This window comes from Sturnira hondurensis, unplaced genomic scaffold (assembly GCF_014824575.4).
Source record: "Sturnira hondurensis isolate 20B ecotype Veracruz unplaced genomic scaffold, ASM1482457v3 Scaffold0004322, whole genome shotgun sequence".
NCBI classification, from domain to species: domain Eukaryota; kingdom Metazoa; phylum Chordata; class Mammalia; order Chiroptera; family Phyllostomidae; genus Sturnira; species Sturnira hondurensis.
In genome coordinates this window covers 2,672,736-2,698,075 of record NW_028076953.1, presented here as the reverse complement: position 1 = coordinate 2,698,075, position 25,340 = coordinate 2,672,736, and the positions used below count along the sequence as shown (strand labels likewise).

General features: G+C 38.2%; 2 protein-coding genes and 2 pseudogenes across 3 annotated transcripts in view; 1 reads left to right on the top strand and 3 right to left on the bottom strand.

Annotated features, from left to right (window-relative positions):
• Positions 1-10,133, bottom strand: part of BTBD8 (BTB domain containing 8) — a 147,307-nt gene extending 137,174 nt beyond the window's left edge. The window contains exons 1-2 of one of the 2 annotated variants that reach the window (XM_037045479.1): positions 9,797-10,133; positions 4,298-4,495 (exon numbers count right to left, since the gene is read on the bottom strand). In XM_037045479.1, the coding sequence (XP_036901374.1) occupies positions 4,298-4,495; positions 9,797-9,945 (347 nt within the window). In that variant the 5' untranslated portion in view covers positions 9,946-10,133. The remainder of the gene's footprint in view (positions 1-4,297; positions 4,496-9,796) is intronic. The other variant, XM_037045480.1, reaches the window with a different exon arrangement.
• A 1,766-nt stretch (positions 10,134-11,899) lies between these two features.
• LOC118986555 (cytochrome c oxidase subunit 6B1-like) lies at positions 11,900-12,237 on the top strand (annotated as a pseudogene).
• A 7,769-nt stretch (positions 12,238-20,006) lies between these two features.
• LOC118986554 (lysophosphatidylcholine acyltransferase 2B-like) lies at positions 20,007-21,428 on the bottom strand (annotated as a pseudogene).
• Positions 21,429-24,283: 2,855 nt separating this feature from the next.
• EPHX4 (epoxide hydrolase 4) overlaps positions 24,284-25,340 on the bottom strand; it is a 45,523-nt gene continuing 44,466 nt past the window's right edge. The window contains exon 7 of the mRNA XM_037045531.1: positions 24,284-24,599. Coding sequence (XP_036901426.1) covers positions 24,368-24,599 — 232 coding nt within the window. The 3' untranslated portion in view covers positions 24,284-24,367. The remainder of the gene's footprint in view (positions 24,600-25,340) is intronic.

The window sequence follows — 25,340 nt, the reverse complement described above, 5'->3', positions numbered from 1 at the left end:
TTCTTACACATGGGGGGGCACCAAGGATAAGCAATTTTCCATTTATGCTTACAAGAGCTTCAAAAAACAAACTCTGAGATAGACCATTCAAGCATAAAGAGAGAGCACAAAATGAAGAAAAATAAGCTAAATCACACAAATATACTAAGAATTTTTAAACAATTTTATTTTTATTTATTTTTGGAGGGAGGGGAAAGAAGGAAGAGAGGGAGAAGGAAGAGAGGAGAGAGGAACATCAATGCACAAGACTGACTGCCTCTCACACAATCCCAACTGGGGACCTGGCCTGCAACCCAGGCATGAACCTTTACCAGGAATCGAACCGGTGACCTTTCAGTTTGCAGGATGACTCCCAATTCACTGAACCACACCGGTCAGGGCAAATATACTTACCCATATTTTTCGGACCATAAGATATACCTACATTTTAGAGGAGGAAAATAGGGGAAAAAACTTGAAGCAAAAATTGTGGTAAAATATTTAATAACATAACATTTCACCAATATAAATATAAACAGAACTCAACAGCAGCATTAATAAGCATTATTCCTCCCAAATTTGGGGGGGAAGTGCATCTTATAGTCCAAAAAATATGGTAAAACTTAGTCACCCAAAAAGAATTTTCTACACTAAAGTCAACATAATTTTGATTATAAGCAAGAAGTATGTCAGCAAATAGTTAAATGACTAGCATTTAAAAGACATAAACACAAGACATAAACACACAAAAATCCCACTAATTTCTCACAAAACTTAAACGGGTAACTGTCACTGGCATTATAGACAGACATTCAGACCAATGGAACAGAACTGAGAGACCAGAAATAAACCCTAATATTTATGTGTCAGCTTGGGCTGCCATAATAAAATATCACAGACTAGTGGCTTATACGAAATTTTTAGAAGAAAATATAACAATAAATGTTTATGATCCTGGATTAGTGGTTTCTTATCTACTGTATATACCATAAGCACACGTGACAAAATAAATAAATTAAGCTACATTAAAATCTAAAACTTTTGCACTGAAAATAATACTGTCAAGATAATGAAAAGGCAGAGAAACATTTGCAAATCATATGTCTAATAAGTGTCTACACATATAAAGAACTTATAACTTAATAAAGACAATCCAACTGAAAACTAGACAAAGAATGTGAACAGAGTTGTCCAAAGAATATACACAAATGGCAAATAGGCACATGAAAATCAGCCATCAGGGAAATAAAAATAAAAATCACAATGAGATACTACTTCACATTCACTAGGATGACTATTATTTTTTAAAAAGACAGAAGATAATAACTAGCATTATAGGGATGTAAAGAAACTAAAGCCCTTATACACTGCTGGTAGGAATGTAAAATGGTATAGCCTCTTTAGAAAAAGAGTCTGGCAGTTCCTCAAAAAGTTAAATATACAGTTACTAAATGACCAGGCAATTCCACTCTTAAGTATAATATACTCAAGATAAATGAAAACGCAGGTTCGCACAAAAATTTGCATATGAATGTTCACAGCATCGTGAGTTATACAGCCCAAAAGTAGAAAGAACATAAATGTCCATTAACTGATAAATAAAAAAGTGGTAGAGCCATATAATGAAATATTATTTGGCAATAAAAAATGAAGTACTGATACATACAACAACATGAACAAACCTTGAAAACACAATGCTTAGTAAAATGTCAATCACAAAAGACCACAAATTGTATGATTGCATTTATGTAAGAAGTCCAGGATAGACAAACTCACCGACACAGACAATAGATCCTTAGTGCCTAGGGCAGGGGCTTGAGGGAATGGAGAGCAACAGATAATGGGTGGAAGGTTTCTTTCTGGGGTATTAAAAATGTTCTAAAGTTAAATTACAATCATGGATACACAACTGCAGAAATACTAAAACCATTGAATTGTACACATTAAATGCATGAATTAAATTTATGTGAATTTTTTTAATAAAGATGTTTTTGAAGTACCTTTCTAATCGATAGATAGGATGCTGCCCAATTCATGAATTACTTCATAAAGCCAATTAGATCTTCAAAAAAATAATAGTAAAGATTTTTTAAAAACTGGTAACTGATGAATTTGTAGCACTATACAATGGCATAATTGCCAGTATTGGCTCTGAAACTTAGTTCTTCATTTATTTATGTGGCAGGCTCAGAACAAGCCACCCCAAAATTTGCCTCAGTTATATGTGGATTATTTTGAACTAAGGGCAATTTTAACGTCAGGCTCAAGAGAAACTTCTGCCTCTCCCTTTAGCTACCTAGAAGAACTTAAATTAATTGAGGACTTGCTCATAAAAAAATATTATCATCAATAAACTTTTTGACCCACCTATATGGCAGTGGAAACTTCAATTCAATAAACATCTGCTTTTCTTATAATCCTGTAACAACCCTTTGAGGCCTCCAAGATGCATTACCTCATCCCTAGCTCAGAATGTCTTATATATTGCAATCCCTCCTTTCTATCTCTGGACCTCTCAAGTATGTGGGGTCTCTGACTCTCTCATGTACCTTGCGTTACCATGTGCATGAGAGTGAATTTATTTTCTCTTGCCAATCTATCTTCTGTTGATTTGATCATCTGGCCAGCCGAAAGAACCAGAGTAGGGAAAGGGAAAATCTTCCCCTTCCTCACACTTATCATAAATCACCCCCTAAACCAAAAATCACTAACCAGACCTGGCTCATGTGGCTCAGTGGACTGAGTAATGGCCTGCAAACCAAAATGTACTGCTTCAATTCCCATTCAGGGCACATTCCCAGTCAGGTTGTGGGCCAAATCCCCAGTTGCGGGGATATAAAAGGCAACCAACTGATGCATCTCTTGCACATAGATATTTCTCTTTCTCTCTCTCTCTTTCTTCCTCCCTTCCCCTCCCTCTAAAAATAAAATGTTTAAGAAAAAAATCACTAACCAGTTCACACCTAGCCCTTCTTCACACAGGGCCTCACCCAAAACAGGGCATAATAAATATCTACTGAATAAGTGTATGTGAGGGATAGTAGAACAGAAAACCACTAAAGTATCATTAGAATGATACTAACTTCGATGTATTAGAGAAAGGGAAGAAGTTACAGGATGGCAATATTTAAATAACCAAAATGAAATACAAATAAACACTCAAGATTTACAAACCTAAAAAAGACTTAGTTAACAATTTTTATGGTGCTTATTACATGGCAGACATTTACAACTGAGGAAAGTCCAGGCACACAAGGGTTAAGTTTGAGGCACATAGCTACCAAATGGCAGAGAGGGGAATTTGAACCTAGGCGTTCTACAGCTCTTAAACACTAAGTTATTTAAGACCTCTCTAAAATAACTTAAATAGGTTTTTAAAAAAGAGGTAATTTTGAGGAAGTACACTAGAAAGTACTTCCCTCCTGGATACATTAGCAAAAACTAGTATCAAATAATTACACATTTATGCAAATAACAGCAAAACATTAAAACAGAATTTATTCAATTAGAAACAAGAATTAATATAAATTAGTTTATCCTACTATTTAGTCAATGACAATCCTCTAAGTTTACAAAATACAAGTTCAATGGAAGTTATTTTCAAAATTTTTGACCACACACAAGCCATGAGAATGAAGTTATGATCTCATATTTTTATAAACATACATATTTACTTAATGCTTTAACAGTATCAATAATGTAGAATTCAGTACAGCAATGGTTCTCAACAGGGGGCAATTTTACATGCCTCCCCCCTTCCCACTCCCAGCCAGAGGTCTTCTGGCAAGGTCTGGATTCATTTTGGTCATCACAACCTGAGGGTGAAGAGCCCTAGGAAGGATAGGGAGGGAAGTGTTACTGGTATCTAGTGGCTAAAGGCCAGGGATGCTGCTAAAGATCCTAAAAGGCACAGCACTGCCCTCACAACAAAGAATTATCTAACCTGCAATGTCAACAGTGCCACTGTTGAGAAATTCTGGCATAGAGTAATTCATTCAGATTTACCAAAAGCACACTATTCATTTCTTCTGTCTCAGGCTCAGTCTCAAGTTAGTACTTAGCTTCTCCGAATACTAAGTCTCTAATACTTAGCATCTACTAATACCAATTTAAGATCATTTGAATTTAAATGAATGGATTTTTCTTAGAAGTTTATAAAACAGATATAAAAATACATGAAATAAAACAGATATAAAAATACATGAAATAAATACATGTTTTTTATAAAACAGATATAAAAATACATGAAATAAAACACACATGTTTTAAAAATTACATATTAGACTTATATATAAAAGAAAAAAGATAAAGCACTTACTGTAAAAATGTTCTAAATTCTGAAGCTTCAAAGTTCTCCACAGCAATAGGTTCATAATCTGTTAAATTACTTGATGTCTGTCCAATACTATGAAAATAGAAGTTAGGAACTCTTGCTAAAAGGACAGCTTTGTGTGCTTTGAATAAAGTACAACCTACAGAAAAAGTAACGTCTGTATGGATTTCTTCCCTTAGAAGCCTGTCAGGAATAAAAAGAAACCCTAGTTTAATTAGTGATTCTCGTAAGTACATATTATACTCTTTTTTTATAAAATAAGTTTTAAAAATAACACCAACTGAAAAATACAGAGATAACATAAAAAAATGCTAACAAAAAATGAGTTTGTTCCCAATTCATTCCAAAGAACAATATTTAATATTGGCTTAGAACCTAATTTTCTAAAAGTTATGAAAACATGAGAAAACAAAAGTAATTTCAATTGAAGAGTAAGGCTACTTTTTAAAGAAATCTTTTTTATTCCATCCCATAATTACATTTATCTTCTATTATTTATGTTGATTTTCTATTTGAGATTTTGAAAAAATAATACAAAATAGTTATCCAGTGGCTAAAGGAATAGTTGACTACTGTGCAGAATCAATTTTTTTAAATCTTACTAAAATTGAAGCAAAAAAGTAAACAGTCAACAACACCAACAACCCAGACGTAATAACAGACAATACAGATTAGAAACTGGTACACTTTATTCTAACTATTGCTAAATATCAAGTCTGAAACGCAGGCTTGCATCAAGAATGTGACATTTAAGCACTCTTCCATTCCCCCCACCTCAAACACAACTAACCATGTTCTAATCTATTATTAAAATGATTTGAAACCCACTCAAATCCCTTTACTAATTTGCAGACCAGTACATATGCCCACTGATTACATATATAATCAAGTGATGAAAGAACAGAAATCAGCATGATAGAAATTGTTATAATCTGTCTCTATGGTTAACTATATATTTTTCTCTATATATATTAAATACTTCATATTACTATAACATTATCATCAGCAAGGTATGTATTCTCAGACTTGTATATTGCGGGATATAATTGGCAATCACACCATTCACTGTAGGAGGTACAAGTAATGGATAAAGCTATCCATTACAATGAAAGCTTAAAATGCTGCCATTGACACACTCCCCTAAGACCAAGTTAATGGCTCCTTCCTCTGATCTCATCACACTCATTACATTCTTCTATTACAGTACTTCTGTCAGCGCATCATCATTTTTATATGTCTTTCTCCCTACTAAACCATGAACTCTCCAAAGGCAAAACCTGTGTATCTTCAGTATATATCAAGAGCTCAATATCTGCTTGTTAAATTTCATTGTATTTTTATACTGAACAAAACAAATGCTTTAGAGCTAAGCTTTTAGAATCTTGGAAACAATGTACAAGCAGATGCACTTTAGTCAATATTTGCATCAATAAATTATTTTCATAAGTGATTTTTAAAGTTATGCAAAAATGTACTGGTCTTTCAAACATTAATAAAAACTCAAATTGTACAAATAATTTATTCTTCCCTTCCATCCGCCTTCTTCCCATCCCCCACTTTCTTCCCAAGTAAATAAGGAAAATTACAGCTGGTCTGTCTTGCTCATAATAGAAGCTTATGAGTATTTATTTTAAAAAAGTGTTAATGTGTTTAAAAATGGTTAATATGAAAATATAGTGCTTTTGCCTTATAAAACCACTTGTACCAATTACAAGTAACAACATCTGATTCAGACCTCTTAAACATTAAAGGAAGCTTACTGGCTCACCTAAGAAAGGATAGGTTGGTGCAAAGCCTTAATGATGTCAAGGCCCAGCTTCTGTCCACATCATTTCTCCGCCAACAACTACTGTATGACCCTATCTAAAGCATTTTAGACTGCCGATTAAACCTAATTATCACTAAAAATTTATAGAGCAAGTACTACATACTAAGCACTAGGGACGTAAAGATGCCTAATACATAATATCAGCCCTCATGGAGCGTATAAAATAAAAGTAGGGAGTCCAGGCCTGAAAATTGAAGAGCATGATATATTCAATAGCACAAATAAGTAAGTTTTTTCAGAGACAGACATAAGAGAAGATCTTATAGAGGACATGAAAACCAAATGGGATTTTATTTTAAGATTGAGTAAGAGTTGGTCAGGCAAGTAAACAAGATAACAAGGTGGTATACTGAGGGTGGAGCTACAAATTGATCAGCATAGAGTATTGAGGAGATGAGAACTGGAAGATGAAGCTGTAGGGATAACAAATAAAAGGCAAAGAGCTAAACTCTATCTTGCATTTGAATAGGAATCACCAAATGGTTCAAAACACAAATTTATTTTTCAAAGTATGGCCTGTTAGTTGCATAGAACAGGAATTAGGGGAAAATGAGAATGAAAATTAGAAAACAACTATATAGCACAGATGAATGATGTAAATTAAAGGGCATTACCTAAGAGAAGGTGAATAGTGACAGGGAATAGGGATGAAATTAAAATATATTTAGGCAATAAAACTGGCAATAGTTGGTGACTGGATGTAGGTGAAAAGGAAGGAATAATTAGGATCTCTCCAATATTTAGTTTGGACACCTGGGTGCTGGTGATGCCACCAGCCTTTAAATCTATCTGTTCTTCCAACTACCCTCCTAAACTCCAGACATATTTCCAATTGTCTCTTTGATGTGGCTTCCTGAACAATCACCATGCTCCTCCTCCCTTTCAAATATCCTAAGATTTGGCACCACCTTCTATGCTTTCCTTTACTTCTCTTTCCACATGTAATTGATTACCAAGCTCATCAGTTGCACATAAGAATCCCTTTCACCTTTTCCATTTCCATCACCATTATGTATCTACTAACTATTACAAAATCTCCTGGCTGGTTCCCTTGTTTACAATTTCTCTTTCCTCAATTCAAGACCTAAATAAGTTGATCCTCTATTTAAAAAAACAAACAAACAACAACAAAAAACACCCTAACAGGTACACCTGAAACTAATATAATACCAAGTATCAAAAAAAAACCCCACTAATGGCTTTTCACTGCCTCCAAAATACATTCCAAACTCTTCATTGAAAAAAGGCCTCCATGATGTACTGTTAGCTTACCCATTCATCCTCATCTACTGTCACTTTGACTGCCTACCATACCCACAATCCCCTCCCAAATTCACTTATTATTTATCTATGGCCCTTCTTTGTACATGACCCTGATGTTTTTTTTTAAATTAATTAGTTTATTTAATTCTTCTGATGTTCTTAACCACATATGAGTGGGAAATAGACAGGGCCAAGGTTAGCCATCAGCCAGTGTGGGAATTAAACAAGTAAATTCTGGCAGAAATATTCTATAGTAAATAACGACCAACTGATTGCACTCAAAGAGTTGCAAAGCTAACCCAAGGTAGAGTAAGAAAAAGAAATGCGTAGGGAGAGAAACGAAGATGAAGGAACAAAGTAACCAGAAGATAAGTTTACGTAACAACTGTAGAGAAGGCAGACTGGGATCAAATTCTGGTCATGTGACCATGTTGTGCAAGTCACTTTAACTTCTCTGGAGCCAGATGCTAACATTCTTACTCTGACTCCCCCACTACTTCTCCACTGCTGTTTCCTTATATGTTAAATGGGAATAATAACAACACTTACCTCATAGGGGAGTAAGCAGACCATTGCATGTCAGACCCGGGTCTAGTAGGATGGCAATAAGTATTAGGTATTTTTACTACAGTTGCCCTGAATAATGGTTCATTTCTCAATGAGGTCTTTTTGTACAGGTGCTGCCATATTCCCAGCAACTTTCCAATTCTACGTCAGATCTGCTTCTTTTATTTTGAACCTGCTTCCTGTTTTCCCTTACTTCTTCATATATCCTATTACCTCAGGTAACCCAGAGGTGTCTCTGTTCCCTACTGTCTGGAAGAATCCAATACAACTTGCTTTCCCAAATTATATCAAGCTCTTTCAAATCTCAGTGCCTTTGTAAAAACCATTCCCCTTGTTTAGAGCCCCAACTTCTCCTTTCCTAACCTCCAGCTAACCAATTTTAATCAACCCCAAGAGATAATTCGAATGTGACCCAATAAAGCCTTCCACAACCCACCAGGGCCCAGCGTTTTAGTTTGGTTATAATCTCATTACAGTGTAAGCACAAACACCAAAGCTGTGTTTTATTAATCTTTGATTCTTCAGGACCTCATTCAGAGCTAGGTATATGGTAGGTACTAGCTATTTCATTAATACTTGTAGAATAAAATGATGATACTGCTGTGCTTAAAGACTACTAGTATTTAAGGTGGCTGGGTGAGCATATTACTTTTTTTTTGAAGTTAAAAAATGCTACACCTATTTTTCTTGTAATAAGAACTTGGGAGTTCAGGGTCCTAATCCTTAGTTGTTGCCAGGATGAAGATAAATTGCCCACCTACTGAACTTTTAGCCTCATTTTCTTTACATAAATTAGATGTATTATCTTCCTTTTAAATCCAGGAGGCTCACAATACAGGCAGAATAATAAACCCACTGAAGAGGAGAACCTCATCCTCAGAGATTCCCCCTAGAAACAACTTGTCTCCTTTTTTCCATCTTTTACATTGACCCACCACTGGTGGAGACAAAAGAGCCTCTCTGGTAGGCCCAAATTAAAAGGAAATATTTTTACCTTACTAAGTTCAGTTTATAGCTGCTGGACCAACTGAATCAGACTTACTGTCTGGGACCCAGTAAATCTAAATCTTAACAAGCCCTCCAGGTGATTCTGATGCACACCACAGTCCAAGAATCAGTGTTTGGGTGAAAATGTAAATTAGCTAGGAAATACTTCCAAGCTTCATTTTCTTTATAAACTCAGATGGCTTTAGCTGGATTCACCATAGTCTGGGGTAAACTTCACAACAATCCTCCATTTCCTTGCATCTTCACTGACCTGGGAGTTGCTGAAGCTCCAGAGTGTTCTAGGTGCAGGTGGGAAGACAACTCGCAATTGGAGGTATTTCTATGTAAGCACTTCTGGTGAATTATTTAAAGAGTTGAGAAGAGACCTCCAGAGCTCCAGTAATTTTTATATTTTTCCTTATTCCAAATATATATTCATTTTTTTCTGCCTAGTTTTATCATTTTTCTTAACATTGCTTAAGCTTATAAAAACTTATGTACGTTTCAGGACCTCGAAACCTGGAAGCAGCTGATCTTAGGGTTAAGTCTTTAATGATGTAAACCGTTTTACAGTGGTTTGGAATATTCTGGTGCTGCCCGTAAGTACCTATGACATTGATTTTGTTTCTCTTTTTGAACCTGGTACGTGGTCTCTGGGGTAGTAGGGGTTGGCTGTTTAGGGAGACCGAACCCACTTCACAGGGGGGTACTGGCGAACCTCTCGCAGCGGCCTGGGGCGAGGAAAACACGGTGGCAAGGAGAGACGGAGAAGGAGCCGCGGCTCCAGTGGCGGAGGTGGGCGCCTTAGGAACTGAAGCAGAGTTGCCGCCTCCTCCTACCTGAGCAGATCCTGGCTGAGCTGCTCCGACACCAACGCCTTCAGCCGGCGCCGCTCACACTGCCCCTTCCTTTGCAACCCCTTACTGCAATCTCCAGGGGACCCCCAAAGTACCATCGTGGCCGCGCTGCCCTCCCCACAGCGGGCCATGTGCCACAAAAGCACGGTGACGCCCTGCAGGCTCCGTACAGTCTCACTCCGCGCCTTAAAAAGAAATGGGCGTCTCCGACGGAACGCTCAGCCCCTACCGGAATCCGCCCCCTAAGGGAAAAGGTTGACGCCTCTTGTCAGTTTGTAGACGGCCCCTTATAGACGCGGAACTGCAGTCCGGGAAAATCCCGGAGGCCCAGGCTGCGCCGACACGTGATCCGGAAAGGCTGTGCGCAGGCGTAGTAACTCTGTTTACTTCTGCGAGCCAGTGCCCCGCCCCTCAGTGCGCCTGGGGCAAACGGTTTCAGAGAGAGTAAGCTATTCCCGGAGTGCCTTGTTCCCGTTGATGATTGCTTTCGCGTGGTGCTAAGCATCCATTTTAATAGGTGTTTCGTTGAGAGCCAACTTTGTGCACTTTGTGGGATGTCAGTGCTTTTTTCCCCCCTTAAGAGACGGGTTCATAAGATCTGTCCAGTGGCGAGTCTCACTCCCTTGGTTACTGGCTTTGGGCAAGAAAAATTGGGAGAAGAACATAAGATCAGCAGAAGTCAGAACACTCGACTCCCATCAAAAGGTTGTATATAGCATCTGCAGTGGTGCATATAACTGCTCTTGGAACTCCCAGGTTCTCAAAACCTTTCCAGCAGCGAGTAGGGAAGTGGGAGGTTCGATGAGTTAGAGAATTTTGAATATTTAGGTCTGAAGAAAATGGAATGGAATCACTTAAAAGGTCTTTTGTTTTTTTCTGTAAAAAAAATTAATACTTCCTCCAATGGAAGAGAGCTCCCTACAAGATAACAAATAAAATACTAATTGCTTGGAAGGCGTATCGACTTTGTACCATAAGATTGGTGAAGAAGTAGCCGCTTCTTCAAATAATACCCTCTCAATTATTCAGATAACCTTAATTAAAATGTAACTGGATAATTGATTCTTAATTATTAGGTATAGGAAAGAGGAGTGGCAGAGGTAATAGTTAATATTTATCAAATGCTTATTAGGTGAGAAAACTGTTCTAGCTGTTTATATGTATTAATTCAATCAATCTTCACAACCACCATTTAGGGAGACAGTTTTGAGCCCAAATTACACAAAAGTATGCACATTTAGATGATAAAAATGTAAAAGAACACAAGTGAAAATATGGGAGGAGGTAGAAAAGGTTATAGGGGGTTAAATGGTGATAGAAAGAGACTTGGAGTGGTGAACACACAATATACAGATGACATATTGTAGAATTATATACCTTAAACCTATATAATTTTATTAACCAATGTCACCCCAATAAATTCAATAAAAAATAAAGAATATGTTAAAAGAATAAAATATAAATAAAAGTCAGAAAAGTAGTTTAATTTTGGGAAGGAGGGGAAGGTTGTAATTATGAGAGGGAGTGGAAAAGTTTTACATCTTGACTCAAGTGTTAGTTGCAAGAGTGTCCATCTTAATAGAGATTATATTTATTGAATACATTTTATACTTATATATAATAATTATTAGCTACAGATTTGTTTGATCTGGCTTTATCTGTATTTGATTTATAATAAAAACAGTTTTAATGTTATGGATTGAAGGATTAAATAAAGTTATGTCAAACATTTTGAGGTTAAAATCTAGAATATAATAGCCCTGGCTTGTGTGCCTCAGTGGACTGAGTGCTGGCCTACAAGCCAAAAGATTGCGTGTTCAATTTCCAATCCACACACACACCCGGGTTGTGGGCCAGGTCCCCAGCTGGGGGTGTGTGAGAGGCAACCTATCAATATATCTCTTGCACATCAATGTTCTTCTCCCTCTCTTTCTTCCTCTTTCCTCTCCCTCTAAAAATAAATAAATAAAATCTTTAAAATATAATGAATGCTTTGCAATTGGGCTTTCAGTCAGATGTTGGTGGCTTTTCTGAGGGTCAAACTGATCTGAAGTGGCTTCAAGGGCATCTTTAGGAGTCAGCAACATGGCAGAATATATCAAGACCAAAATCAGGAACTACCAGACTGCCTCTTTTGACAGCCTCTTCCCCAGTCAGAACCATACCAGGAACTGTTGGCAGAACTACCTGGACTCCCACCTATGTCAGAAGACAGTGACCCTAAAGGGCAGGATATCTTTGTGTGCAAGTCCCTCTGCCCCATATCCTGGGTGTTGGCCTGGGATGACTGCCAGGCAGAAGGCAGTTTCTGGGAAGATCTGAACTGGCTGTACCCCACCTCTCCTCTGGGGGACCAGGGTACATCCCACCCTGGAATCCTGAATCATGGTTTAATGACTACTAAATACTTGTGGGAACAGTGAAAAATCAAAAATAAAGAACAACCTGATTTTTTTATAGCTCGTTTTCTAATTAGAAACAATTTTAAAGTTAAGCAGATGTTTGAGTAATAGTGCCATTGTTATAGTACCAGAGATATGCCTTGGCAAGTAATTTTAAGTAAAACTCTCTTATCTACATGACTATTTTTCAGTGCATCTTAAAAATCATTGTATTTGAATTACATGTACATACATTACTATCATGGGAATAACAAGATGGGTGGATGCTATAGAGTGAATATTTGTGTTCTCCCAAAATTCATATATGGAAACCTAATCCCCTGTGTGATAGTACGGGGCCATTAGGAGGTAATCGAGTCATGGGAGTGGAGCCCCCATGAATGGGATTAGAGCCCTTATGAAAGACACTTCAGAAAGGTCTCTCCCTGATTTTACTAGGTGAGGACACAGTGAGAAGATAGCCATCTACACTCCATGAAGCAGGCTTGCACCAGACACCAAATCTGCCAATACATTGATCTTGAACTTCCCAGCCTCCACAACCGTGAGAAATGAATGTTTAATATACCCCATCTATGGTGATTTTGCTATGACAGCCCAAGTGTATTGACACAGTGAGGATTATGAAATATCTCTTATTCATATCATCTTTTCAGGTGAGAACTACATGGAAATGATCTGAAAACAATATTTGACTTTTTTCTTTCCCTTTCCTTAACCTTTCTTTTTTAAAAAATATATTTTATTGATTATGCTATTACAGTTGTCCCATTTTCCCCCTTCTCTCCCCTCCACCCTGCACACCCTCTCCCACCCACATTTCCCCTCTTTAGTTCATGTCCATGTGTCATACTTATAAGTTCTTGGCTTCTACATTTCCCATACCATTCTTACTGTCCCCCTATTTTCTGTCTACCATCTATGCTACTTATTCTTTGTACCTTTTTCCCCTCTCTGTTCCTCCCACTCCCGCCTTGCTAACTCTCCATGTGATCTCCATTTCTGTGGTTCTGTTCCTGTTCTAATTGTTTGCTTAGTTTGTTTTTGTTTTAGGTGTGTTTGCTAATTATTATGTGTTTGCTGTCCTTTTACTGTACATGTTTTTTTCCTAGATAACACCCTTTAACATTTCATAAAATAAGGGCTTGGTGGTGATGAACTCCTTGAAACTGACCTTACCTGAGAAGCACCCTTCCATTCTAAATGAAAGCTTTGCTGGATAGAGCAATCTTGGATGTAGGTTCTTGCCTTTCATGACTTGGAATACTTCTTTCCAGCCCCTTCTTGCCTGGAAGGTCTCTTTTGAGAAATCAGCTGACAGTCTTATGGGAAGTCCTTTGTAGGTGACTGTCCCCTTATCTCTTGCTGCTTCTAGAATTCTCTCCTTCATTTTAATCTTGGCTAATGTAATTATGATATACCTTGGTGTGTTCCTCCTTGGGTCCACCTTCTTTGGGACTCTGAGCTTCCTGGACTTCCTGAAAGTCTATTTCCTTTGCCAGAGTGGGGAAGTTCTCCTTTATTATTGGTTCAAATAAGCTTTCTACTTGTTGCTGTTCCTCTTCCCCCTTCTGGTACCCCTATAATTTGGGTGTTGGAATGTTTGAAGATGTCCTGGAGGTTCCTAAGCCTCTCCTCATTTTTTTGAATTCTTGTTTCTTCTTTCTTTCCAGTTTGCTTGTTCCTTTCTTCCTTCTGGTCTACTTCATTGATTTGAGTCCCAGTTTTCTTCTCATCACTATTGGTTTCCTGTAAATTTTCCTTTATTTCACTTAGCATGACTTTCATTTCTTCATCCAATTTGTAACAAAATTCAACCAATTCTGTGAGCATCCTGATTACCAGTATTTTGAACTGTGCATCTGATAGGTGGGCTATCTCTTCATTGCTTAGTCTTATTTGTTCTGGAGATTTGATCTGTTCTTTTGTTGGGGCCATTTTTTTTGGCTTGTCATGCCTGTTATGTAGTGAAGGGTGGTGCATTAGGTGTTCACTTGGGTAGGGCATCCCACGTGGCTGGGTTGTGATGCAATATGTGTGGGAGGGGTCCGAGAGGGAATAAGGGCACTTTATTCTTGCTCCGCCCTCTTCAGGATTTCAGTCACTTCCCCCACTTCCTGCAATCAAATTGGTCCTTTGTGTTACTGATTCCTGTGTGGGTAGGTTTGTGTATGTCCTGGGACCCTGTGGGTCTCTCCAATGAACTCTTCTGTGAGGCTGGGAGTTCCTCCCAGCACTGTACCCCCCCACAGGTGTTTTCAATTGGTGTTTTGAGGCTTTATTGCCCCACATTGGGACCCTGGGTTGTGTGGTCTGTCTCGTTCCCCAGTTTTGCCTGGCTTATCTGCATGCAAACGTGGGACCGGACACATTGCGCCCCTCTACAATCCACCACCTTGCTGGGTCCACCAATTACTGCTTTGCACACCCAGGGTCCTCCAGCTGCCTTTCCGCGAGCCCTCTCTATCCAGGCTACCCGACTCTGCCCCTTTTACCGGTCTGGATAAATGTATCTACTTTCACTCCTTGGTTATTGGACTTTCATACAGTTCAATTTTCTGTCAGTATGGATTGGTTTTTTTGTTTTTAAATTGTTGTTTTCCTTATTTTGGTTGTGTGAGGAGGCACATTGTATCTACCTATGCCTTCATCTTGGCTGGAAGTCTCGTTAAGCTTGCTCCATCTGCTCACCTTTCTCTCATTCATCTCTTCTGTCTTACTACTCAAAATACCAGGAAGCCAACAAAGTTTAAGCTTTAGGGCCCCCACTTGCACAGGTCCATTCCAAGTCTCTAGTAGTGTCTACTTGGCTTTGTTTTTTGTACTTTTGCAAAAATAAGAGATTTTGACCATAAATGATCAAGATTTTTTCCCCCCTTAGTCAAATGTCCCCTCATATCTGGAGACATTGAGTGGATACAGGCATTTTGGGAATTTACCCACAATGAAATTACAGTAGTTTAGATTAGCAAGATGTATTTATTGATTCATAATAACTTCCACATCTAGATAAGTTGCTCCCTGTCCTGGTTTAGAAATGCCTCTAGGAATACTTCACTGATTCGTCCCAAATGGTGATGTGAAGTGATAGAGCTCAAGGTCAAATCATTATGTGGAACATCTTGTAGTGAAGGAATATATACGGGTAATGAAGCTTTACCTTGCTGGAAATATATGGGTAATGAAGAAGGTACATCTGGCCTGCGGGGTTTATATGTTGTGGCTGCGATGAACAAATTCACATGGACTAAAGAAGTCCTATGGAGAAAAAAGGATGGCATGGCCACTCTCTAAGTGAGAGAGCGGGCCCCGACCCCTGCCTGGACAGGCTTTTATTGCTTTTCTGGGTACACTACATCGAGGATGGTCCTCATTTGCTGTGCACAGTTTCGCTGTAGGTGATTACCTTTTACAGATAACAAAGGAAAGAATATTGCTAATTACTTCAAAGAGAAGGGTGTTGCAGACCAAGGGGAAAAGTGGTTGAACTCATTACATGCCATACTTGGGAGGTTTAGCACACATTTTAGGAAATTACTTTAGAAATATGCAGTAAACAATTGTGCCTCAATTCAAGGTGAGGGAGTTTTAGCAAAAGCAAGCCTCAAAGCAGCCTAGGTATAATGCAGGCCTGGTTTGCCATGGGAAAGCTGATCCATGGGTTTGGCTTCCTGCGTGCTGACTCCCACTTGTTGGTTTTCCAATATGGCTGGGCTACATTCCCCACGTCAAGTAGATCAGTTCCCAGGGTATACAACAATAAGTAGAACCTTCAGTTCTCATTGGTGCCTAGTCAGAACAAAAGGAATATTCTCAGTAATGCAGAACATGGAGTTTTCCCTTTCTTTGGGAATCATACAAAGTAGAATTTGTTAGAATTACTATATATAACCTGTGTTTGTGACATTAGCTTTCCAGAAATTGTGCTCTGTTGTGATTTCTTTTCTCATTCTAAATAATCATTCTCATACCTGAGAAAATAATAAAGGGCAGTCATACTATATATAATTATTTCAGTGGTATTCCCAACACTATATCATCCTCTTGTTTATTTTTATTTGATCTTGCAAAATAACATTTGGGCTACTCTGAGAAATAGGAAAGAGGCATTTATCCAGCAAATATTTTTTAGAGAGAATAAAAAAGATATTTAATATATTTATTTATTGCCAGTAGAGTTTTAAAATATTTTCTCTGCAAAAAGGAAGGAGAGGTGATGGATTGTAATGTTTTTCTGGCTGTACTTAAGCAAAGTAAAGGCACTAACTAGAATGATGATGAGTGAACAGGTTTATGACTAGAGCTCCTGTTCTAGAGCTACCATTAAGTTCACAGGTATAGAACAAACATTTCAAAAATTTATACAGAACCAAAAAAGACCCTGAAGAGCCTCAGCAATCTTGAGAAAGAAGAACAAAGTTGGAGGGATCACAATATCTGATATAAAATTAAACTACAAGCCTACTGTAATCAAAGCCATCTGGTACTGGCATAAGAACAGACATATAGATAAGTGGAACAGAGTAGAGAGCCCAGAAATAAACCCATGTCTCTATGGTCAATTAGTATTTGACAAAGGGGGCAAGAACATAAAATGGAGTAAAAATGGCCTCTTCAACAAATGGTTTTGAGAGATCTGGACAGATAAATGCAAAAAAATGAAACTTGACCACCAACTTATACCATTCACCAAAATAAATTAAAGATGGATAAAAGACTTAAATATAACTTGTGACACCATAAAAGTCCTAAAGGAGAACATAGGCAGGAAAATCTCAGATTTTCCATGCAGCAATATTTTTATTGATATGTCCCCTAGAGAAAGGCACATAAAGAAAACAATAAACAAATGGGCCCTGGCTAGTGTAGCTCAGTGGATTGAGTGTGGGTCTATGAACCAAAGGATCACAGGTTCGATTCCCAGTCAGGGCTCATGTCTGGTTTGCGGGCCAGATCCCCAGTAGGGGGTGTGTCAGAAGCAACCACATATTGATGTTTCTCTCCCTCTCTCCTTTCCTCTCTCTCTCTCTCTCTTTTTTTTAAGATCTTATTTATTTTTAGAGGGGAAGGGAAGGAGAGAAGGAGAGAAATATCAGTGTATGGTTGCCTCCCATGCATCCCCTGTGGGAACTGGCCTGCAATCCAGGCATGTGCCCTGACTGGGAATCGAACCATGGTACTCTGGTTTGCAGGCCCATGCTCAATCCACTGAGCTACACCAGCCAGGGCCCCTTCCTCTCTCTTAAAAACAAACAAACAAACAAACAAACAAACAAAAACAAATGGGACTTTATCAAATTAAAAAGCTTCTGTGTGGCTAAAGAAAACATTAACAAAATGAAAAGGGAACAAACCACATGAGAAAATATATTTGCTAGTGACACCTTGGACAAGGATTTGATCTCCAAAATATATAAAGAATTTACATGATTTCATACCAGGAAGACAAACAATCCAATGAAAAAATGGACAAAGGACCTAAATAGACACTCTCCAGGAAGGATATACAGGGGGCCCAGACATAAGAAAGCTTGTTCAACCTTACTAGTCATCAGAGAAATGCAAATTAAAACCACAATGAGATACCACTTCACACCAATCAGAATGGCCATCATAACCAAATGAAGAAACAACAAGTGCTGGCAAAGTTGTACAAAAGAGGGAACCCTAGTACTCTGTTGGTCTGAATGCAGACTGGTGCAGCCACTGTGGAAAACAGTATAGAATTCCTCAGAAAACTAAATATGGAACTGGCTTTTCACTCAGCAATTCCACTGTTGGGATTATATCCTAAGAATACTGAAACACCAATCCAAAAGAACCTACACAACCCAATGTTCACAGCAGCAAAATTTACAATAACCAAGTGCAGGAAACAGCCTAAGTACCCATCAGTAAATGGGTAGATCAAAAAACTATGGTACATTTACATAATGGAATACTACCCAGGAGAAAGGAGGAAGGGAACTTCTACCTTTTGCAACAACATGGATGGAACTGGAGAGCATTATGCTAAGTGAAATAAGCCAGGCAATTAAAGACAAATACCATATGATTTCACCTATAAGTGGAACCTAATCAACAAAGCAAACAAGCAAGCAAAATATAACCAGAGACATGGAAATAAAGAACAGACAGTAACCAGAGGGGAGGTGGGAGGGGGATAATAGGACAAAGAAGGGGAAGGGTCATTAAGGAACATGGGTGGAGGACCCATTGACAGAGACAAGGTAAGGGCTGGAGGATTGAATGTGGGAGATGAGGGTAGGTAGGGCAGGGAAGAGTAATGGGAGAAAATGGGGACAACTGTAATTGCGCAATAAAAAAAAAGTTACATTGAAATAGGCATATTGACCCAAAAAGGATGGTGTTTGCAGTGTGGAGAGTGACTCAGCCCAGGGATCCCCGTGGCTGTTACTTTGGCCCTCCTCCAAGAACCCCAGGCCCCAGTCTCTCCTCACAGGGCTCCCAATGACCTTTCCCTGCTAGAGCCCAGGATGCCCAGAAGTTGTGTTCCAGCACAGCAAAGTAGACTCCATTGAACTAACCATCATACTGACAATAATTTTAAAAGCTGAAGAAACAAGTAAAACATAAATAAAAATTATGTTATAGAGAGGAGCCAAATGAAATAGAAAATGGTGGCTATGATCCAAAACAAGGAAGCCCACAGATGTTACAAATCAGTCCACATGCCCAAAGGAGATGTCAACCCCATCATGAAGCAGAGAAAAGGTAACAATCCATTCCATGTACATGTCTCATGGTAAACTTGTAGACTGACGGAGGGTGGACACACATGGATGTTACATAATGGGAAGGAGACTGATGAACAAGTGGTGATGCTATTGTAAGCTACTTTTCATATGGAAAAAAGCACGAAATGGACTATAGAATTGAACAACTAACCTCACGCTATAGAATTTTAAACAGACATATATTTCAAATGTCCATATACTGCTCATTTGCTCAGAGTAAAAACAAAGTTCGCAGTTCCCATGTGTAACATCCTGTAAAATGGCCATTCTGTCATTATTACTAAGAATATGTTTCCATGGTTACATTTGTTAGACTGGCAGTTACTGTCAACAATCCACAATGGTAGAGAATCAAAACAATCTAGTTAAAAATAACTTTCATGAGAAAAAAACTACTATCTAGAATCAATGAGCATTAGCTATTCTAGGCATATGAGAAGGGCAGAGAGCTGACTGTTGGGCAGGCTGTGAAGACAGCAATGAGGGTGTCAGGGTGACTCCTGACCCCTTTTCTGTGTCTGAGCGTGGCACTGTTCTGACTCTTGGTCACGAGCCTTCTCCTCAGACATGCATTTACTGCTTCTTATTGCCACACATGACACTTACCTGTATTTCTTAGATTCTAAAGTACGCATTTTCTCACAGTTTACATATCTAAAAAAATTATTACATATCTTTTATAACAGGTATCAACAGTTGTTTTATAATAGGTGTACACATTTAAGGATCTCTTTCTTCTTTAATCCTACACTTTTTAGTATTTTAAATTTTTAAAAAATGACATATTTACTAATATTGCTTCTATCTATATCTATTTATATCTAACCTAAGGGGTAATTATATCTAACCTAAGTTTTACTGCTAAAAAAAAGAAAAAAAGAAAAAAGTAGGTAGTATAAAATCTAATATATTTATATATTCCTCAACCACATTTTAAATATCTAAATTAAGTGCCCAAGCCACTAGAGTAAAAACTATTTTATTTTTCCTCAAATAAATATTTTTGTTTCATATTTTCTACTTGCACCATTTTCAGGGCTGACTGTAACATTTAAATACAGTGATTAAACTTGTACTTGTGGTAATGCTGTATGTACAGGTTGCCTGGAGGTCTAAGTATGACTTATATAATTTGTCATATTCTGCATGCTTCAAGGCAGATTTCTTAAAGTTCTTATATGAAATGTATTCTGAGTTTCGTCTAGCTGTTTCCTTAAAGAGTCTGGAAACACCAAACTCTGGCACTCCCAGAGCTTCCTGAAGTACAGCAGCGAACTAGCTCCTGTTCTGTTGTGAAACCATCCTCAAGATCAAAAAGCACAAAGACATTTGAGAATCTTTTCAGTGTCCGCAGGATTGTATAGGACAGTCAGTACCTAACACGTAGTCTCTGAAATCTATGCTGTCATCAGTATTCCTGTCAAAAGGGACAAAAGATTATCTCAAGTGTTCTGAAATTAGCAGTTTTAAATGATTTGAAAATTCTTCAATTCCTATCTTCCCTTCTTTTGCAACAACTGCGATTGCAGCATATTCATCCAAATGACGATGGATATTATCCCAATCTAACTTCAATTTCTGGCTAATTTTTGTAAATTACACCAAACCAGCTTTCATGGGTAGTTGAAGGTAACCTATAGTAATCATCAATCTGTAGTCTTCAGAAGTGTGGTCTGTCACAGGCACCCCAGGGCATTTGCCATGTTGATCCTCACTGTATTGGCAAAAAGGATGGGTCTTTTTTTTTCTTGGTCATTTAGGATGTAAACAGGCATAAACTCTACTTCTTCCCTAGTGAAGAGTTAATTCAGGGTCAACATACCTGGCTGGAAGCCTGTAACCCCCTGCCAGGTTTTGGTCAGCATGTCCAAGGTATTTGGGTACCTGAGCAGTACCGGTGGTTGCACAGGAACACCTAGAGAAAAGGCCGTCAGTCTAATAGTGACCAGACATGTACGACAGGTAAACCCTCCTTCTAGGATCTGTGGCCACTTCATTTTGGACGTCACCAGCTTCAGGATTTCACCCCGGGTAGTCTTCCTGGAGTTGCAGTCCTCTCTAGTTACAAGCAATAGCTGTGGTGATAGCACAAATTTCCCAGCCATGGGATCTGTGCACTTTGACTTGTAGACCACCAAGGGTAACCCTGCCCCAACTCACGTGACAGCACCAAAGAAAGTGGAGTGTGGTGCAGTACAGAGATAGGGGCCTTGTCTCCAGCTGCCCCTTCACTTTAACTGGGAACTGTGCTACAAAGAAAGTCACCTGAAACAAGAATCTGAGGGCTGGTTTTACCAATTTTCTTCAACTCTTGGCAGGCTTGGCTGGGTGAGCAGAATGGCCTATGGTGGACAGGCAGGACATGCACACAGGCACCAGCATGGTGCCCATGAAGATGATGCAGGCCCAGCACCATGCACCGATGTGCTTCTGCTGCACCAAGGGGTTGGTCATGGTGCAGGAGGTGAAGGAGGACTCCCACACCTCCAACTCTCAGTTTGGGGACCACTGGGCCATGAGGCTGACTCTTCAGCAATCTCAAGACAGAGGTAGCTGGCATAGGGGGTCGGCCCTCAGAGCCCACTCCTTCCAAGCGGTGCTCTTTCAATTCACACATAATTAGAACTTAGAGGCAGTTGTGTATTAATAAGAAATGATGTATTACCTTTAAAAGCTGAAAAATTAAAAGTGGTAAATGTTGCGGCAGGAGAATTAGAATCGTACCAATACACTTTTTGTAAACATCTTCCTTTTGATATATATGCCTAATAAATTATTTTCATATAGCAATTTCTGACATCTATATTGAGCATATAGTATATAGCTACTAGGGTGATGTGGACACCGGCCTGCAGTGTCTGAGTCATTATGGATGACATGAGACATTCACACAGACTACCAACTCCGGTGACTCCGGTGGAGAAGGGCGGGCATGGCTTTTCTCTCAAGGGGAGCAACAGCCCAGGCCCTTGCCCTAACCCACCTTTATTGGGTTTCTCAGCACACTACATGATGGTCCTCATTTACTATGCACAGGTTGCTTTACGTGGTTACCTTTTACAGAAAACAAAGGAGACAATTTTGCTAATCACATCACAGAAGAGGGATATTTGCAAATGAAAAGGGCTAAAGTAGTTGAACTTGTTACACTCGTCCTTGGAAGGTTTAGGATGGATTTTAGAAAGTTATTTTGCAGTAAATGTTTGGCACTGGGGGCTGGGCCCACGCCACGCAGAATGGTCTCCTACACTAGGGATATATTAAATATATGAATATTTATGACAATTTTAAAATTTAAATGCCATTATTATTACAGTTCACTTCCTGTGAGATGCTTTGGCAGCTGGTAAATCAAATTCATTTTCTCTCTCTATGAATTGATTTCTACAGAGACAGTAATATCCCTTTACGCTAAGAGGTTTAACTGATGGCACTCTAGAGCCTTTGTATCTGCTGCAGACACTTTTCCACACCCACGGAGAATTAGAATACGTCTGTTATCATCCACCAGAATCATCCGTGGCACGTTTGATTCACATTCTTACTTAACATTAGTCCACATGAACCAGTCAGCACCCCAAACCGATGTAAGTAACAACAAAAAACCTTAAGATCACCTTTGTCAGCAACAGTTTCATTAAAATAAGTCAGGATTAGTTCATCAGTTCATTGTGTCAACACACACAGTCAACAAACTCTGTCCCTTCCTTTTATTGCTGTCCTTTGGGAATGATCAAGAGGGACGCAATAATCAAAGCTGTGTGACCCAGGCTCTCCTCTGTACTTCGTAGCAGTTGCAACTCTGACAGTGCTATATGGAATATTCCTGCGTTTGCTAATTGCTCATTTAAATTCCTTTTCTCAGAATTATAAGTCAAATTGAAGGTTTCTGAGAGATGTTTCTATTTCTTGCCGAACACTAGGTTAGCAATAAATAGGAAGAGCAGTGAGGACTCCAGAGCCAATTAAACAGGCGTGATCGCAGTGTAAAGATTATGGGCTTTACACCTGATGCATGTAGGTCAGATCCTGGTTCCAACACGCAACACTGTGGGCACTGGCCAACCTCATCTTCACATCTGGAAACTGGTGATACTCCCTACCTTGCAATGTTGTGATGCGGCAAAGTATAATGTATATAGAAAATTGGGCTTTTATTAGTAAATACAAGCTGCTAGGATGCAATGATAAGAATTTTTAGGGACATTCCCCTTTCTTCTGTCCCTGGCAGAACTGTATCAGTGAGAGAAACATTCCTGCCACCAAAGAAACACAGTTGTAGTTTCTAAGGAGCCATGATTTGGCAATGTTATTGGTGTCTCCCTCGCCAAGAAGAGCAACCCAAGAGAATGAGTAGTCCCTTGAGCTGGTATTGTTCTCAATTCTGTAACTTTTCCCACTCTTATTCCTATATTCACTACTATTCTTAAGCCCTGTTTAACTGCATTCTGTGTATACTTCTTAAGGGAAAGTTCTATATGACCATGTCATCTTTCCTTTATAGTTCTCCCACAGTGCTTAGCAGTGCATCAGATACATTATTTATTTATTAAGCAAATATTTGAGCTCCTACAATGAGCCAGACCCTTTTTCTAGATGCTGGGTATAAGTCAGTTAATAAAACAACAAAAATTCTCTGCCTGTGGAGCTTAGACTCTAGGGCACAGGGGAAGTACGGTATTCAATTCTTGTTGCACTGAGTGGGGCAAAATGACATTTGGATCCTTTTCTTAAATCTCTCATCAACTTAGCTGGAGAATTGAGGCAAGTAATCTAATAATGGATATGCTTCCCTATTTTGCATTGTTTACAAAAATATGTATATATGAGAATCTTCACATCATCTCTTGTTAATCTTCCCAGTATAAGTAGTACTTATGGCATATTTTAAGAGTGCATATTCATCTAGTCATATATGGCTTCAAACCAATTAATATACTATATAGCCAAGAGATTTGAAAATAGAATTTTTAATGGTTAAAAATAGTTAAAAGAACTTTTAACCAATAAAATGAAAATTTATACCATTGCAGGTTTGCCTTTCAATATGGCTAATCTTTAATTATGTATATTTTAAAAGGCACCATATATTAACAGGGTAAAGAATGCGAGAAACCAAAACCGAGTCTTTCCCCAACTTCCTTTCTGTACAACTGTATACATTGTCAGGAAGGTGTTTTTCCGTGTGAAATACAACAGAAGAAAATCAACATCATGTTACAAATTCATACACATTCTCAGATTTTTTTCAGTAACATTTGCCAGGATACTTATTTATAATAAAGCACGTTAAAACATTTTTTCCTAGTGCAGTTTAAAGAAGTTGATGAACAATTTTAAAAAATCACTTAGAGATTTGATTACAGACCTCTCATGGAAGATATAGAAAAAAATCAATCTTTTCTTCTTGTTTCTTCTTTTAGAAATGTCCAGATCAATTTGTTTACTATGTCAGGTTGTTCTTGTTGAAGCCAATGGCTGGCTTCTGACAAAATAGTTAGCCTGAAATAGTTTTTAACGTAAGTTTTTGTGACGTCAGCCATCTCAGCCTCCAGATATGCGTTGTTCTCTCCCCACAGCAGCAGTGTTGGAGCGGTCACCATGTGATGTTTGAGAGGCAGGCAGCTATAAAAACAAAACATGTGGGCTTGAGATTCATTTTGAAAGTTAAAACATTTTTTTCATAATGTTCACTTAAGCCACACATTCTTAAAGGGGGCAATATCGCCTCCCAAAGAACATGGGTTCTATGAGAGTGAAAAAACATCCTAGTCTTTCTCTATATAAACTATAGATATATATATATTACATAAGCAGATATTACAATTTCACGGAGTGGGGGCAATTAAGGGAAATATCTACAAAGGCTCCTTAGAGAGGTGATGGTGAAAAAGTGATTGAGAAATACTGCTTTAGGCAATTGATCTACACAATAAAATATTTAAAAAGCTATTCAACAAAGAGCCCAATAAAATTTTTAATCGGATGAGGTTAGCAAAATTTATGAGACCTATAAATTAAATATGAAATTCATCACTATGAGGAATAATTTGCTTTAAAAAGTTACTAGAATTTCTCAATGGTGTGATGAAAGAGGGCTTTAAACAGTGTTATTATTTAAATATACTTTAAACTGTTTGTTAGATAACCTAATGTATTTTGTGTGAAAATTGGAACTGAAAAGTCAGAAAATATATGTGGACTGAGATTTAATAGTAAATAATACTATATTTTGCAAGAAGAATCTTTTTAAAACAAAGTTTTATTGTATATTTTCTTAAATACAGAAAAGTATAAAAAATAATATCATGTATAATTCCATCACTAAAAGATAATTTTTGTAATTTTCTATGCATATACTTAAAG